Below are 16,329 nucleotides of genomic sequence, written 5' to 3'. Positions count from 1 at the left end.
TTTTTTCTATTAAATGTTTCAGAAATATGTCCAACGTCGTCTTCTTCTGTCCGTTAATTATTAAAATTACATTTAAGTTTTTATAACATGTCATCATAAATTATTTTTTAATAATGTTCCATTAAATATTAAATATACGATTTCACCCATTAACTATCTCATCGGAGTCAGATTAGATATATGAATGTATTTATCAAACGTTTAATCACTATAGCAATTTAGAAAAATATTGTTACCTAATTCGTATGTACATTTCGAATTGAATTAAATATTTTCCAATAGAAATAGAAATATAAGTTTAATACTTATATTAAAAGGTATTTATCTTCCAACGTTTCAGGAAGTACGTTTAGCTCTACGGACTGCAATCTGACTACAATCCCCACAACTCTTTGTAGTTTTCGTCGCATTACTCCTCAACCAATGGCTGAGCTCGTCAGAGTCACGTGAGCAATAGCGCAGCAGATTTGAATCGTTTGCTCGGTCGTGTATTCGTGTCGCCGTTTGACTGCGAAGAAGAAATAAAGGAATTTGAAGTTTTTAAAGAAGAACTTGAGGTTTGTAGTTTTGATTAAAATGTAATTCTGACTCCTATTAGCCGCTGGATGGACACAACTTTAACACTGAGTGTCTCACTTCAAAGCTCAACTGTTAAATACGTTGTCTGGAGGGCTACGTGCTAACGTTAGCATGCGGGTTCACTGTTACACATGATGGATTTATTCTTCATGCAGACTGTGTTTGATCTTTATTCAGTGTGTTCCGGTTCAGTCTGACTCTCTGAGGAAAGAACAAACAGCGGGATGGGCTCTGGAGCTAACAGAGGTAAGTTCAGACTCCCTGACCCCCCCCCCCCCCCCCCAGTCTGTTTTCATGTCATCACATGATGTCTGAACTTTGTCTCTGAACAGATCTGTCCTTTCTGCTTGATGAGAAATTTGACTTCGATGTCTCTTTGTCACCTGCCAGGTAAGAAGCACATTTTCTTTTTCTGTCAACTTTGCAGAAGAGCCAGAAGCTGCAAAAAAACCCGGATGCAAATATGAGAAATACATGTCAGTATTAATAGTAGATACTTTTTAGATATCATGTGTTGTAGTCTTTGTTCTTTGAATGGTTGATTTTGAAATTGCAGTAGGTTGTTTTTTCAAACCCCAAACTGGTCACCTCTTTTTGTGAACTGTTATAAGTGAGGTCAGAGTTCAGGCGTCAACCTTCGTCACCCTTCACGAGTTTAAAGATTATAAATCAGCTGTGATCTCTTCGAGCTGCTCTCTGCTGGGATGTCAGGCGTTCCCCTCTTCTTCTGCAGCTCCAAAGGAGACGAAGATGAAGACGAGGTGTTTGTGGGTCCGCTCAGCCATAAAGAAAAGTGTGTCTCCGTAAACGTGGCGTCTCGGCTCGACGGTGAGCGGGTGAGCTGGAGTCCGCTGACGGGAGATCTGCTGGACGCCGTCTGTCAGGAAGCTCACAAACTTGCAGACCAGCTCCAGAGCTGCGAGGTGAGCCAGCCGCACGGCGAGGTGAGCCAGCCGCACGGCGAGGGCGGGGAGGAGTTCCTGCAGGACGCTGAAGCCAAACTGGGCGCGCTTGCTCAGACCGCCAGCACGCTCGACCCCATCAAACGCCAGACCTTCTTAGTGCAGGACAGTCCCGTGAAGCAGCTGCCGCCTGCCGTCCAACGCCGCCTGCTGAGAGGAAGCTGCACCAACGCAGCATCATCAAAGCACCCCGCCAATGCTAAGCCGACTTCCTCCATCCGCCCTGCCTCGTCCAGCCGCCTCTCTACCAGCGCCCGACTCAGCACCTCAAGCCCCGTGGTCGGGGTTAAGGCTCTGCCCAGGACGGGGCTGCGAGGGAAAGCGGCGCTGGGCGTCGTGCTGCCGAGCAAACCGGCAGGCCCGACAGCTTCCTGTTCAGCAAGCAAGAGCAGAGTGGATAAAACCCGACTGCAGCCGCCGAGTAAAGCCGGAGAGATGAAACCAGTAAGTGGACCTGCTGGTCTTACACGAGTCCTGAGCCGCCGTTTGATGTTCTAGTAAACGTAAGTAGAACGCGTGTCGATGTCAGCTGTGGTCTGCTTTCAGGCGGTGGGGACTTGGAAGCGCAGTCCGTCTTCTCGTCTCTCCAGCCGCGCTGATTCAAGCGAGGATCTGCTCTCTGACTCGGCGAGCGTCGCATCCGACATCAGCGACTCCTCCTTCAACTCCAGCCTGCTGGGAAAACGCACGATGGCGCCGCCCAGCAAAGTACGACCGTCACCGTTTCTTTTAATCACATTGATTGTTGATTGTTAGAAACGTTCTAACCGTGGCGTTGTGTTTCCTTCAGAGTTTCACGAGGAACATGTCGACTGTAAAAGTTCCTCCTCTCCAGAGCAAGAGAGTGACGGACAGGAAGAACACGTCTTCGTCCTCTTCGTCAGTGTCCAGCTTCAACTCCAGCATATCTCTGTCTCCTGCTAAAGGTATGCTAAGTGCTAACAGTCAACTCAACGACCCCTAAAGGGGAACTTTGACCTTTAACTTCACTCGCAAACAAACGTTTTATCCTCCTTCAATTAAGAACTTTGATTTCGGGAAAAATTCGTTGATATTCAGAAGTGCTTCACGAAGGCATCAGAATAAAACGGGCAGCTCATGAAGTCAAAAGATGAACAAAATAAAACCGTTCAAGGTCGTGAGGTTTTTCTCCTCAGATCCAGGTTCAAGTCTGACCTGCAGCCTTCTTTCACGCTCGCCGTTTTCTATCCAATGTCTCGTCATAAAAAGACCCAAAAATAAATCTTTAAGAACAACATGAAACTGATTGAAGTTACAAACAGATTCTGTCATTGAGGCGGCGCTCACACTGGGCCTCGTTGCTAACGGTAACGTGCTGAAGCATGATGTGGTGTCGTGTCTCCTCTCAGGTAAACTGAACTCTTCTCTGAACCGGAGCCTAAGTGGCTCCACTGGCCCCGCCCCCAGCAGCATGACCAAACCATCCAATCCCAGCAGACCCAACCGCTCGAGCGTGTACGGCACTGTGCGACCGGCGTCGTCCAACGCCGGCCGCCGCTCGCTGTCCGCTCAGGCGAGGAAGCCCTCGGAGGTGGAACTCCCCAAAACCACAAAGTGCACGCCGCTGAAGAGAGCCGAGGCCACGCCCCTCCAGGTGACGCCCGCCAAAAGAGTGTCGGAGAGGACCGGCTCCTCCACCCGGCTGCAGAGCGGGTTGAAGACTAAATCCAAACCTGAGGCTTTAGTGCTGCCGACACCCAGCGGAGGTTTCAGAGGAGCCGCTCCAAAAGACGGTGAGACGTGAAGTTAATCTTTAATCGTTTGTGTCTAACGAGGACATTAAAGTGCTGCAAGTCGGATCTGATGGTGAACTGTGAAGCACGCGTGTTGCAGCTGTGATTTCATCTCCCTCCAGCTCCTGAAACGAACACTTTACTCGACTTTTACTCAAACCAAAAAAAACTTCTCGTGCCAAGTAGTTTCATTGCAGAAAAATCCAGATGAAGAATTTTCTATAAAACCACTTTTTCCTCCAACTTTCTTTAACAAATCCTCTTTGTGATTATTTATTTATTTATTTATTTTTTTACATTTTTTTTAATTGGCTTTTAATTTTAGACGTTGGTGCCTTTAAAAAATAAACTGAATTTGCAGTTCACGGTCTGAGTCGAGCCAACTACTTGAACCTCCTAATTCAACACCGTGCTTTTCCTCTTCGTCTGTCTCACTTTGTGTTTCGTCTCCAGACGCCTCAAAGACGATGAATCCAAAGAGGCCGGTGTCGACGAGCACCGTGGAGAGGTAAATGAACTCGCACTACACCGCTGTCAACGCAGTCCTCTTTATTCTTATCAAGAAAAAAAGAAGAATCAAAGTGTGCTGATTGTACACGTAAACAGCTGGCTCACTTTATGCCGTTAAGTGGATCTGGTGACCTCCAGTTTGACCTCCAGTTTCACCGAAAAACAAAGGATCTGTTGAGCTTAGAGACACAAATATATTCTTACACAAGGACAAATTTGTTCTCTACACACACAGAGAGAGAGAGAGAGAGTTTTAATTCAGTTAAAGTCCACATACAGCTCTAAGCTTAATCTCATTTAAAGTACGGAGGAATGTTTATAGAAAGTAGACGCGTCACGCAGGTGGAAAAAAACCACCTGAGCACGGTTCGAGTCTCCCGCCCAGATCTCTCTTACATCTTCGGCTGTTTGATGCACTTGATGGCGGCCTCTCTGACCCTGATGACGTTAAACACTTTCTCCTCTGCAGTCTCCCTCAGAGGGCCTCTGCCGCTCCTATGACGCCCTCTGCTGGCGGCGGCAGGGTGTTGCAGATGAAGGCGAGGCGTCCCTCTGCCCTTCCCACCCCTGTGAAGCGCAGGATGTCCGTCGTTCCCCCGGCCACGCCCACCAACCTGACCCTGCCCTCCAGACCGTCGGCCACCTCTGAGTCAGACTCCGCCCCCTGCTTCAGTGCCGCCAGGAGAGAGAAAAGCTGCAGGTGATAATTACCTGTTCACTTTGACGTCGTTACATTTTAAAAATCCAACTTTGGTGAATTCAACTGGAGACGTTTTTACTAAAATGCTGGAAAGCACGAGAGCTCAGAAATGTTCTAGAAACCTCCGAGAGTGCTAATTTGCATTTTTTGTCGTGTAGCCCCTCCCCAGCAGAAACTCAGGAGGCGGAGCTTGTTGTTGCCCCTGAGGTCCCGACCTTCTGTCTGGAAGAGGAAGAGGAGGAGTCTACTGCTGCCCCTCCTCCCAGCCTCTCACCTACCGACCAATCGGAGAGCGTTGAGCCTGTATCTGAACCAATCCAGGTGGAACCAGCACCCAGCAAAGACCTGATAGAACTGGAGTCCTCAGAGGAGAGCAGCACAAAGACACAGGAGGTCAGAGGCGACGCAAACGCAGACCAGACTTCTGCTTTACACACGAGGTTGAACTTCACCCTCCTCTCTCTCTCTCTCTCTTCAGGTCCTCCTGTTGGATCTGCCTGCCCTCGTTCTGCAGCCTCAAGAGAAGCTGCTCATCGACCTGACCAACACCCCCAACTTGATCCGGACCAGTGGCAAGACCTGCACTTCCTCTCAGGTAACTGACCCACATCAAGGACTCAACCGGTTTAAATGAGTCCCAAAACGTGTGTTTGATCATGTCTATAAACCCCTCTATTTCAGAACAGGCTGTTTCTGTGCCTGTAGCTTTAAATATGTAAATGAGCTGTGTCTGACCACGCCCCCTCTCTGGAAGGGCTCAGGTGTACTCGCTGCTTTCTGGCTCCATGTCCTATTGTTTATGGTGAGAAGGCAGACTCAGAGGGCAGAACAAACACCTAGCTGTGGGAGGGGCTACTGCCCTTTGTGATGTCATGAAGGGAAAACCTCCAAACGGCCTGTTTGAGCACACGTTTTCTGAAAAGTGGAGCAGGCAGAAGACAGAGGATGGACTTTTGTCATCATTGGGGGGTTTGGAAACAGACTACTGACACATGTTAAAGGAACATGGGGTATTTGTGACCTGCTAAATACAAGAAGAGGGTCATGTGACGAGGAAGTGGGGCGTCGGAATTGGTCGATGTTTCCTGCCTGTAGGAAGGTTTATAATCTTTAGTCTGTTTCTGATGTGTTCCTTTCTGCAGCTGATCGATCTGACCTCTCCGCTCATGAAGTGGAGTCCAGAAGACAAAAGAGAGAACAACGCCCCGCTCATCAACCTGTCCTTCTAACCCCCCCGGGCCTCCTGGTTTTCTTTGTGATGAACTGGACTCAGTAGGTTTCTGTTTTCAGGAACTGTCAAAGCTAATCCAGCACTGTAAAGCAGCGGAGTTTTAATCAGAGAAGTCCGTCACTGAATCGGATTATTGTGTGTTTGAAATGAAAATAACGAAAGTTCTCCTGAAGTCTTTCTGCACCTGATTGTACTTTTATTTGTGTCTGTCTCGCTGCTCTTATTGATGTCTGAATAAATGTTTTTATGTCACGGCTGAAGATGCGTCTTTGTGTTCAGGTAACCGACACAGCGTGAGTATGTGTTTTGAAAACGTCAAACAGGAAGTGTTTGACGTTTCAGTGCAGTAGTGTTTTCCATGGAGTGAGCCTTAACATTTTCAAAAAATAAACGCCCCTGAACTGCTACCTTATCGTGGTGGGGGAGTTTGAGCACTCGAATGACCCTAGGAGCTATGTTGTCGGGGGCTTTGAGCCCCCAGCAGGGTCACCAAAGGCAAACAGGTCCTAGGCGACGGGTCAGACTAAATGAAGTTCATAAAACCCCTATGATGAAAAACACAAATAGGCCTGGGGTTGGGGCCCGCAGGAGAGCGCCTGGGGGCCGGGACTTTGCCCGTGGGGCCCGGCCGGGTTCAGCCCGAAAGGACGATGCGGGCCCGTCCTCCTGTGGACCCACCATCCAGAGATGAAGCCGTAGGGGTCGGGTGCAGTGTGGCGGCAGTCGACGGCGGGGGCCTCGGCGACCCGATCCCCGGACGCAGCTTCTGGCGTTTGGGACGTGGAACTTCACCTCACTGGGGGGGAAGGAGCCTGAGCTTGTGCAGGAGGTTGAGAGGTACCAGCTAGATATAGTCGGGCTCACCTCCACGCACTGCTTGGGCTCAGGAACCCAGCTCCTTGAGAGGGGCTGGACTCTCTACTTCTCTGGAGCTGCCCGCGGTGAGAGGCGGCGGGCTGGTGTGGGCTTGCTCATAGCCCCACAGCTCAGCCGCCAGGTGTTGGAGTTCACCCCGGTGAACGAGAGGGTCGTGTCCCTACGCCTTCGGGTAGGGGACAGGTCTCTAACAGTCGTTTCAGCCTACAGCCCGAACGGCAGTGCAGAGTACCCAGCCTTCTTGGAGTCCCTGGGAGGGGTGCTTGACAGTGCTCCGACTGGGGACTCCATTGTTCTACTGGGGGACTTCAATACTCACGTGGGCAACAACAGTGAGATCTGGAGTGGGGTGATTGGGATGAACGGCCTCCCTGATCTAAACCAGAGTGGTGTTCTGTTATTGGACTTCTGTGCTAGTCACAGTCTGTCCATAACAAACACCATGTTCGAGCACAGGGATGTCCATAACTGCACGTGGCACAAGGACTCCCTAGGCCGGAGGTCGATGATAGACTTTGTGGTCGTGTCATCTGACCTCCGGCCGTGTGTTTCGGACACTCTGGTGAAGAGAGGGGCTGAGCTGTCAACTGATCACCACCTGGTGGTGAGTTGGATGCGCTGGCAGGGGAGGAAGCCGGTCAGACTCGGCAGGCCCAAACGTGTAGTGAGGGTCTGCTGGGAACGTCTGGCTGAACCCTCTGTTAGCGAGGTCACTCCCACCTCCGGACGAGCTTTTCACAGATCCCGGGGGAGGCTGGGTGCATTGAGTCCGAGTGGACCATGTTCTCCACCTCCATTGTCAAAGCAGCTGCTCTGAGCTGTGGTCGCAGGGTCTCTGGTGCCTGTCGTGGCGGGAATCCCCGAACCTGGTGGTGGACACCGGAAGTAAGGGAGGCCGTCAAGCTGAAGAAGGAGTCCTATCGGGCGTTGCTAGCGCATAGGACTCCTGAGGCAGCTGACGGGTACCGGCAGGCCAGGCATTCCGCAGCCCGGGCGGTCGTGGAGGCAAAAACCCGGGCCTGGGAGGAGTTCGGGGAGGCCATGGAGGAGGACTTTCGGTCGGCCTCAAGGAAATTCTGGCAAACCGTCCGTCGCCTCAGGAGGGGGAAGCAGTGCTTCACCAACACTGTTTACAGTGGAGGTGGGGAGCTGCTGACCTCAACTGGGGATGTAGTCGGACGGTGGAAGGAATACTTCGAGGATCTCCTTAATCCCACCTTCACGTCTTCCACTGAGGAAGCAGAGGCTGAGTTCTCAGAGGTGGATTCGTCCATCACCCAAGCCGAAGTCACCGAGGTAGTTGGCAAGCTCCTTGGTGGCAAGGCTCCGGGGGTGGATGAGATTCGCCCTGAGTATCTGAAGTCTCTGGATGTGCAGGGGCTGTCATGGTTGACACGCCTCTGTAACATCGCGTGGAGGTAAGGGACAGTGCCACTGGACTGCCAGACCGGGGTGGTGGTGGTCCCTCTTTTCAAGAAGGGGGACCGGAGGGTGTTCCAACTACCGGGGAATCACACTCGTCAGCCTCCCTGGGAAAGTCTATTCCAGGGTTCTGGAGAGGAGGTTCCGGCTGTTAGTCAAACCTTGGATTCAAGAGTAACAATGCGGTTTTCGTCCTGGCCGTGGAACACTGGACCAGCTCTACACTCTCCAGCGGGTGCTCAAGGGTTCATGGGAGTTTGCCCAACCAGTCCACATGTGCTTTGTGGATTTGGAGAAGGCATTCGACCGTGTCCCTCGCTGCGCCCTCTGGGGGGTGCTCCGTGAGTATGGGGTTCGGGGCCCTTTGCTAAGGGCGGTCCGGTCCTTGTACGACCGGAGCAGGAGTCTCCTCCACATCGAGAAGAGTCAGTTGAGGTGGTTCGGGCATCTGGTCCGGATGCCCCCTGGACGTCTCCCTAGAGAGGTGTTCCGGGCATGTCCCTCCGGAAGGAGGCCTCGGGGTAGACCCAGGACACGCTGGAGAGAATATGTCTCTTAGCTGGCTTGGGAACGCCTCGGGGTCCCACCGGAAGAGCTGGAGGAGGTTTCTGGGGTGAGGGAAGTCTGGGTGTCTCTGCTTAGACTGCTGCCCCCGCGACCCGGCCCCGGATAAGCGGTAGAAAATGGATGGATGGATGGAAACAGGAAGTGGACGCAGCCACTGATATGTCCCCCACTGGGTCGTGAGCCCCCCCGTTTGTGAAATGTATGATCATGATCATTATGTTTTTCTTTGTTGGCATCTTGGTCAGCAGGCTGCCGTGTTTATGACTCGTCCATCGAGGTAGCAGCCCTGCTCTTCACCGAGAGACAAGATATTTCAAAATATGATTATTGTTGACAAAGAGTTCAAACTAAAAACTGAGACTTGATGGTAAAAATGTATCTGAGGGAATAACTCCAACTTCACGTCTCCTTTCATACAGTCAAAGGTATTTTCTGTCGCCCTCTGCTGGTCATTATAAAGAAAGCAGGTTGAAAGCTCATCAGCGTTGACTTCTCTTTTCATGAATATTCATGCAACACGCCCACCTTTGCCTGGTATGCAAACTGCAGGGGATCCTGTGCGTGTTGGACCTGGGGTCTGAGGTGTTGGAGCAGCAGCCTTTCAAAGGTCTTCATAACGTGTGATGTCAGAGCGATTGGTCTGAAGTCGCCTGGCTCACTGGGGTTTTTCTTCTTGGGGACAGGGGTGAGGCACGAGGTCTTCCAGAGCACAGGAACCTTCCCGAGCCGCAGGCTCATGTTGAAGACGTGCTGAAGTGGCTCCCCCAGCTCAGCAGAGCAGGCCTTTAGCATCCTGGGACACACTTTATCCGGGCCTGCTGCCTTCCTGGGACGGAGTCTCTTCAGCTCCTTGCTCACCTGGTCTCTGGTGATGGTGGGGGGGAGGGGGGATGGATTGTCTCTGGAGATTGTGTTTGTCCTGGTGGAGGTGTTGGGGGGAGTGAGAGGGAGGGAGGGGGTGTGTAGAGGGGTGCTGGGGGGACAGGCACTGGCTGCAGCGACGGGGCAGTCAAACCTGTTAAAAAACAAGTTGAGCTGGTTTGCTCTCTCAGGGTCCCCGTCTTCTGCGTTGTTGTTTTTCTTCTTGCAGCCTGTGATGGAACATGTGAACTAATGAACATGTGAACTAATGTAAAATAAGATTGCATCAAAAAATTCAAATCCTAGATCTTGATGTTCTGTTTTTTCCCCAACAGGTGATCAAATCAAACTTGGAGCCAGTTGAGCCCTGAAACCAGCTGATCGTGTTTCATCGCTTCATAATTAAATCAAACAAATGTAGAGACATTAAATCTTAAAACGCATCTCTTGAAGCTTTCTGTCTTTATCTGTGTGTCTTTACAGACTTCATGTCAGAGGTCTGTGTGATGATTTCATGTTGAGGATGCATATTTTCTTAATATATAGACTCACTTCTAGCCTTCATTAGCTATAATCTGTCGTTGATATCGCCTCCTTTTTCAGCCTTCACACCACTACTGTACTATCTGTCTGTGATGTCGCGAAATTCTCCTCAGCTGTCCTTTCCATTAAATTCAAATATCTCAAAACAATACATGTTGGTGAAATTATCTCTTTTTTTTGCATAAACTACAGTATAATTACTTTTCTTTTTTTAAATCGTTAACAAAACAGTGGATGGTTAAAAAAGTTGTGACTCTTGTCAGCTTGAATCTGTTGATTTAAAAGGCTGCTCTGACACACTGATGAACGTTTGAGGCTTCACCTCCTCCACTCCTCCATCTGAAGAAGGAGGTACAGTAGGAGACGAGACAAGGAAAGAAAATAAGGATGCAAAAATCAAAAGAGGCTCGAAACTGTTGGTGTCTGCGGAAAGAAGACCTGCTGCTCTCCTGTGTACTTCTCTTAAGATCCAATAGGGGGCGACACATCCTAAGTGCTCTAAAATATGGTAATGCTGTGCCGTTCAAACTTTTAAATAAAGAGAATCATGCTGTGTAACAGGAAGCAGAGTTGTATCCTCGAACGTCGCCAGACAACGTATGAAAGAGGCAGAACAATGGGAGGCAACCGGTTTTATCCCTCCCAAACTTCACACCTATGTGTTAGGTGTGGCAAAGCCTTCTGGGAGTACCTGCAAGGCATGCTGGGATAAAGAGTCTTTTGTCATGGTTCTCCAAAGGGACACAGCCTGAACTTTGTCATCCTGGCTGGACCCAACACTGTCCTTCTAACTCCAACTTCACGTCTCCTTTCATACAGTCAAAGGTATTTTCTGTCGCCCTCTGCTGGTCATTATAAAGAAAGCAGGTTGACAGCTCATCAGCGTTGACTTCTCTTTTCATGAATATTCATGCAACACAGCAGGGGAAAAAATTGAAGAGTAAAATGTTTGTAATAAGCTCTGTGAGGAATAACTGGAATAGGTAAAGTTAGTGGAAATAAATTAAAGAATGAATGGGTCTGAAATTTCAATGTTTTGTGTTGGGGGGGCATTTTACCTTTATTGGATCAGACAGCTGAAGAGAGACAGGAAGTGTTGGCAGGAGCGAGCAAGGGGATGACGTGCAGCGAAGGGCCGAGGTCGGATTCAAACCGGGGATGCTTCTAGACTCAGGGTCTGATGGGGTGCAAGGCAAAGATTCACAAGGGCGGCCACTCCAACCAGCGTTCATTACTAATATCTCTTAAGTGTTAATATTTGAAAATTAAAAAAAAATTGAGGCACCACAAAACCCGCCAGACGTTCCCAATAATCTTTAAGAGTCAAAACAACAACAGACGGACCAAATTGTAACTTTAACTAAAAATAACGCCGAGCTGAATCCCTCGTGCTGTTTTTTTTTTTTTTTTTCAAGGAAACAGTAGTTTAAACAATAACGTTTACAATTAATCCACTTCATCAGTCATGGATAATACTTTAACATTCAACAGGTGTTTGTCCCACCTCCACTCCCACGAGGTCACATGAAGTTCCTCCAGTATTGATCGCTTCCATAAATAGATTTTATTTTGCTGACTCAATGTGGGAATCAGCCGCATGTTTTCAAGGTGACCTGCATCTTATCACCGAGCGAAGACGTGGGAGTTTATTTTTCTCACAGATGTAGGCTAGTGAAGGTTATAAAACAAAGCGTCTGCAGCAGGATCCAGGTGTTCACTGTGCTCACCTGCACTTCTGAAACATGGCTCTCTTCAAGCGCTCGCTCGGTGTCCTCGTCGTCCTGCTGCTCTCTGAATGCTGCTGGGCTGCAGACACGGTCAGTAAACTTTCATCTTTTTTAAATAACAGAAATGAAGAAAGAAGAATGCAAAGCAAACAACAACAAACGTGTTTTCCGGTTTTGTGCTGCTGCTTGCTGCAGATGAGATTCAGCGCTCTCTTAGTTTTGCTGCATCTTGATAAGAAATTCTTCTGATGGTCACTTTACACAGCGGCCTCTACCATAAGTGTGAAAAAATGTGTAAGAGACATTTATCATTTCCTGTCCTCTTCTTAATGAGGTGACCTTCCTGACCTAGGATCTGTCTGTGTCTGAGCTCCTGTGGAGGGCCAACAAAGACGTTGGTGAGAAAATATATTTACTACATTATTTATTAATAAATTAAATTAAATAATAAATGTATTATTTTTTAGCTCTGATAGTTTGTGACTTCAAATTTCACATAAATGAAACATACACTTAACTTATTGGTCAAATATGGGACAAAAGCGTCCTGGATGCCTGACAGGAAGTGTCTTATATGTGGACCATGACAGCTGCCTCAGTCTATGAGACTAAAGTCGGTAGGCCTTCTGTCCCCTTCCTGCAGTGCACACAAAGGATGAGCCCCTGGTCATCGATGACATCGCCTATGACAATGAAAACGAGAGAAATGCTGATCCCTGCACCTCTCAGGGCTGCATGTGGCCAAAGTCAGCTGATGGAAAAGTCTACGTGCCTTACACCATCGCAGGACATTTCTGTAAGTAACATTATTCCACCTGCTCCGGAGAATTGAACTCGTGGTCTTTAACTTCCTCCACATATAGGAGCAGAGATACTGCTATACCCCTGATCACAGCCGTGTTCTGATCCACACGGTGTGCGCGCGCGCGCATCAAACTGAACCTGTCTGTGTCTTTCTCAGCTTCTCGTGAGCGCTCCATCATCGAGCGGGGTCTGCTTTCCTTCCGTGACGTCTCGTGCATTAGATTTGTCCCGCGCAACGGCCAGAGGGATTACCTGAACATCCAGTCCGACAATGGGTGATGTTTTTATTAACTCTAATGCAATGCAAAACAATGACCATCATTTAATACCAGCTGTTAGAAAATGGCAATGTGAAAGATATCTACTGAGGTAAATGATAAAATGACGTCACCATTAGACATTAAGGAAACATGTTGCTATGTTTAGATTTCAGCTCTGAATGCTCTGTTTAATTTGACCAGAGAATTGGAGAGAGAGAGAGAGAGAGAGAGATCAAAATGGCAGCGCGACCACATGTGGTCACGTGATGGCGGACACAGAACACAGGTCTCCTAACCTGCTCTATTGTCTAGAGACGGAGTCAAACTCTGTCTCTACCTGATCTACGTTTCTGCAGCGTCTGGAAAGCCACAGATCTCTATGTGTGTGCGTCTGCCGAAAGGTGCGTGTGTGTGTGCGTAAAGGGAGAGAGCGAGAGAGAGGAAAGAACGCACCTCGAAAGCTCAATCTCAGCCTGGAACTCACGCACAACTCAGAGCATAGTTAACTTCACTACCAGAAGCCAGTGGCCGGATTTGTATCAGACGGCGTTCACACTAGTCTTTCTGAACCCCATGGAGACTTTATTTAACTGAGATTAATACCATCTTCATAAATTCCTGCCTGCTTCTGTCATCTCATGTTTGATTTCACTGTTTGATTGCAGTTGCTATTCGTACGTGGGTCGCCGTGGTTACGCTCAGACGCTGTCTCTGGACCGTCAGGGCTGCCTCTATCACAGCACCGTGCAGCACGAGCTGCTCCACGCGCTCGGCTTCAACCACGAACAGTGCCGCTCAGACAGAGACCAGTACATCAGGGTCCTGTGGGAGAACATCCAGCCTGGTCTGTTTTTCAGCCTCCAACACATAAAACCATCTAAAGTTACATTTAGAAGAAGTGGACACAACTGATTAAAACTTCTGATCAATCTGCTTTTTTTTTTAATTAACTGTTTCTTCATTTTGTCTGTGAAATACGACCAGCGCAAGGTTAACAGTAAATCATTGCATCTGTGACACAGGACGATATTAAAGGCAGGGACGGGAATTTTCTCCAGATTCACTTTTTTAAGATTTTATTTGAAATTGTTTTTAGGTCCTGACAGAAATTAATAACTCATGTTCTCTGAAAATGGCCGACGTGCATGTAAGTGAGGGGCATGGCTTCAGAGGAAGCACAGAGGGTGTGGATGAAGATGGAGCACGGAGGGAATGCTACTTTCAAAATCATGCTAGTTTCAAAAACTGCCTCTAACCTGCTGATATTTGTAGGTTTATAGTTTAAATTAAATCTCAACACAAAATGATCCTCCTGCTTCCAGCTAACAAAGAAAACAAATTGTTATCTAGTTCGGTGTCCCTGAATACAACGTCCAAATCTAACAGGGCAAACTTTTTTTTTTTTTCGTCTCAGGGTTGGCGTACGCCTTCGACAAGATCAACACTCTGAACCAGAACACCGTCTATGACTACAACTCGGTCATGCAGTACCACAGGTTGGCAAGGCTTCATTTCATCCTGCATCTCTCGGGGCTGCTTTCCACGAGTCCAAATAGATTTTCCCTAAATAGTTTTGTTGACAAAGCTGATAGCGGACCAATCATTTTCGACTTCCCAAAACAACAAAATAAATGTATAATCTTCTGCATCGTGTATATTTCCAGGTACGCCTTCTCTTCGAACAATAAACCAACGATGGCTCCGATCCCCGACGCCAACGTTGAATTCGGCACGGCCACCCAGATGAGCCAAAACGACATCACCAGACTGAACCGGCTGTACAGATGTTAAACAAGAGTAAGTATCTGACTCTCCTTTTTCTGCTTTGTGCTCGTTAGCATCAGAGAGAGTTCCCGACTTATGTTTCATGCTGGGTGCTCCAAGGCGACATCGAGTGCATCCGAAAGAGACGCACGTTCTTCCTTTAATAAGCCGCAGAGCGATCCTTGTTTGATACAGGAGAATGAACATGTGAACTAATGTAAAATAAGATTGCATCAAAAAATTCAAATCCTAGATCTTGATGTTCTGTTTTTTCCCCAACAGGTGATCAAATCAAACTTGGAGCCAGTTGAGCCCTGAAACCAGCTGATCGTGTTTCATCGCTTCATAATTAAATCAAACAAATGTAGAGACATTAAATCTTAAAACGCATCTCTTGAAGCCTTCTGTCTTTATCTGTGTGTCTTTACAGACTTCATGTCAGAGGTCTGTGTGATGATTTCATGTTGAGGATGCATATTTTCTTAATATATAGATAGAAATTCACTTCTAGCCTTCATTAGCTATAATCTGTCGTTGATATCGCCTCCTTTTTCAGCCTTCACACCACTACTGTACATCCGTCTGTGATGTCGCGAAATTCTCCTCAGCTGTCCTTGCCATTAAATTCAAATATCTCAAAACAATACATGTTGGTGAAATTCTCTTTTTTTGCATAAACTACAGTATAATTACTTTTTTTTTTTTAAATCGTTAACGAAACAGTGGATGGTTAAAACAGTGGTGACTTCTGTCAGCTTGAATCTGTTGATTTAAAAGGCTGCTCTGACACACTGATGAACGTTTGAGGCTTCACCTCCTCCACTCCTCAGAAACAAGATCTGCTGCTCTCCTGTGTACTTCTCTTAAGATCCACTAGGGGGCGACACATCCTAAGAGCTCTAAAATATGGTAATGCTGTTACAAGTGACTTCGACAAACAAAGTCCCTACAGTATGTTTGATTACCAGCTTCGAGGTCAAACTGTCTAAATCAGTGATTCCACAAGTGTGGACTGTGGCCCTCTGGTGGGCAGTGAAGGTACTGTAGGTCGAATGGACTGCATTACTGTAGGCCAGTTTTAAAGGTCACATATTCATCATGTTTTTCTAACACTCACATGTCCCTAGTTTGTCTACAAACCCCCCAATGATGAGAAAAGTCCATCCTCTCCGTCTCCTGCCTGCTCCACTTTTCAGAAAATGTGTGCTCAAACAGGCCGTTTGGAGATTTTCCCTTCATGACATCACAAAGGGCAGTAGCCCCTCCCCCAGGTGGGTGACACTCCCACAGCTAGGTGTTTGTTCTGCCCTCTGAGTCTGCCTTCTCACCGTAAACAATAGGACATGGAGCCAGAAAGCAGTGAGTACACCCGAGCCCTTCCAGAGAGGGGGCGTGGCCAGACACAGCTCATTTACATATTTAAAGCTACAGACACAGAAACAGCCTGTTGTGAGCAGGGCTGAAATAGAGGGGTTTATAGACATGATCAAATACAGGATCAGAGTGGATTTACAACAACACACTTCACACACATGAAGAGGAGCTCTGAAACTTGTTTACACTGAAGAGGAGGAGAATATTTGACCCTTAAAGAACTTTAATGTTCCTGTCATGAAAATAAAAATGAGGAAATACACAACACGTTTCTGAATGAGGCCATCCACTTCAGAGACTCAGCCTCCAATGAAATGACATTACAGCTGGCTAACAGGATTGTCTCCGACCCGGCTCCCAGTCAATCCTTCAATTATATATGGAGCTGAATCCCA

General features: G+C 47.9%; 2 protein-coding genes across 2 annotated transcripts; both read left to right on the top strand.

The window, feature by feature from the left end:
• The first annotated feature begins 378 nt into the window (after window positions 1–378).
• Window positions 379–5,823, top strand: gtse1 (G-2 and S-phase expressed 1). Its single transcript, XM_079347040.1, has 12 exons — window positions 379–557; window positions 757–825; window positions 912–969; window positions 1,313–1,985; window positions 2,088–2,249; window positions 2,332–2,467; window positions 2,912–3,295; window positions 3,749–3,803; window positions 4,275–4,505; window positions 4,664–4,898; window positions 4,984–5,100; window positions 5,648–5,823. The coding sequence occupies exons 2-12, from the start codon at window positions 804–806 to the stop codon at window positions 5,732–5,734; spliced, it is 2,160 nt and encodes a 719-aa protein (XP_079203166.1). The 5' UTR covers window positions 379–557; window positions 757–803; the 3' UTR covers window positions 5,735–5,823.
• A 5,749-nt stretch (window positions 5,824–11,572) lies between these two features.
• Window positions 11,573–15,204, top strand: LOC306825458 (hatching enzyme 1.2-like). The gene is made up of 8 exons (XM_079346232.1): window positions 11,573–11,822; window positions 12,085–12,130; window positions 12,376–12,528; window positions 12,694–12,811; window positions 13,462–13,640; window positions 14,211–14,292; window positions 14,461–14,597; window positions 14,843–15,204. Exons 1-7 carry the CDS (start codon window positions 11,748–11,750, stop codon window positions 14,585–14,587), a joined length of 780 nt encoding a protein of 259 aa, XP_079202358.1. The 5' UTR covers window positions 11,573–11,747; the 3' UTR covers window positions 14,588–14,597; window positions 14,843–15,204.
• Window positions 15,205–16,329: the final 1,125 nt, after the last annotated feature.

This window comes from Symphodus melops (genome assembly GCF_947650265.1).
Source record: "Symphodus melops genome assembly, chromosome: 6".
Classification (NCBI taxonomy): domain Eukaryota; kingdom Metazoa; phylum Chordata; class Actinopteri; order Labriformes; family Labridae; genus Symphodus; species Symphodus melops.
Note: the sequence above shows the minus strand (reverse complement) of the source record. Positions and strands in the feature narration are given on the sequence as shown.

Coding starts and splice junctions, on each gene's coding strand:
- gtse1 (XM_079347040.1), top strand. CDS start 804: ATGGGCTCTGGAGCTAACAGAG. Junction 970..1,312: donor GTCTCTTTGTCACCTGCCAG/GTAAGAAGCACA, acceptor CTTCTTCTGCAG/CTCCAAAGGAGACGAAGATG. Junction 3,296..3,748: donor AGGAGCCGCTCCAAAAGACG/GTGAGACGTGAA, acceptor TTTCGTCTCCAG/ACGCCTCAAAGACGATGAAT.
- LOC306825458 (XM_079346232.1), top strand. CDS start 11,748: ATGGCTCTCTTCAAGCGCTCGCTCGGTGTCCTCGTCGTCCTGCTGCTC. Junction 12,131..12,375: donor GAGGGCCAACAAAGACGTTG/GTGAGAAAATAT, acceptor CCCTTCCTGCAG/TGCACACAAAGGATGAGCCC. Junction 12,529..12,693: donor CACCATCGCAGGACATTTCT/GTAAGTAACATT, acceptor TGTCTTTCTCAG/CTTCTCGTGAGCGCTCCATC.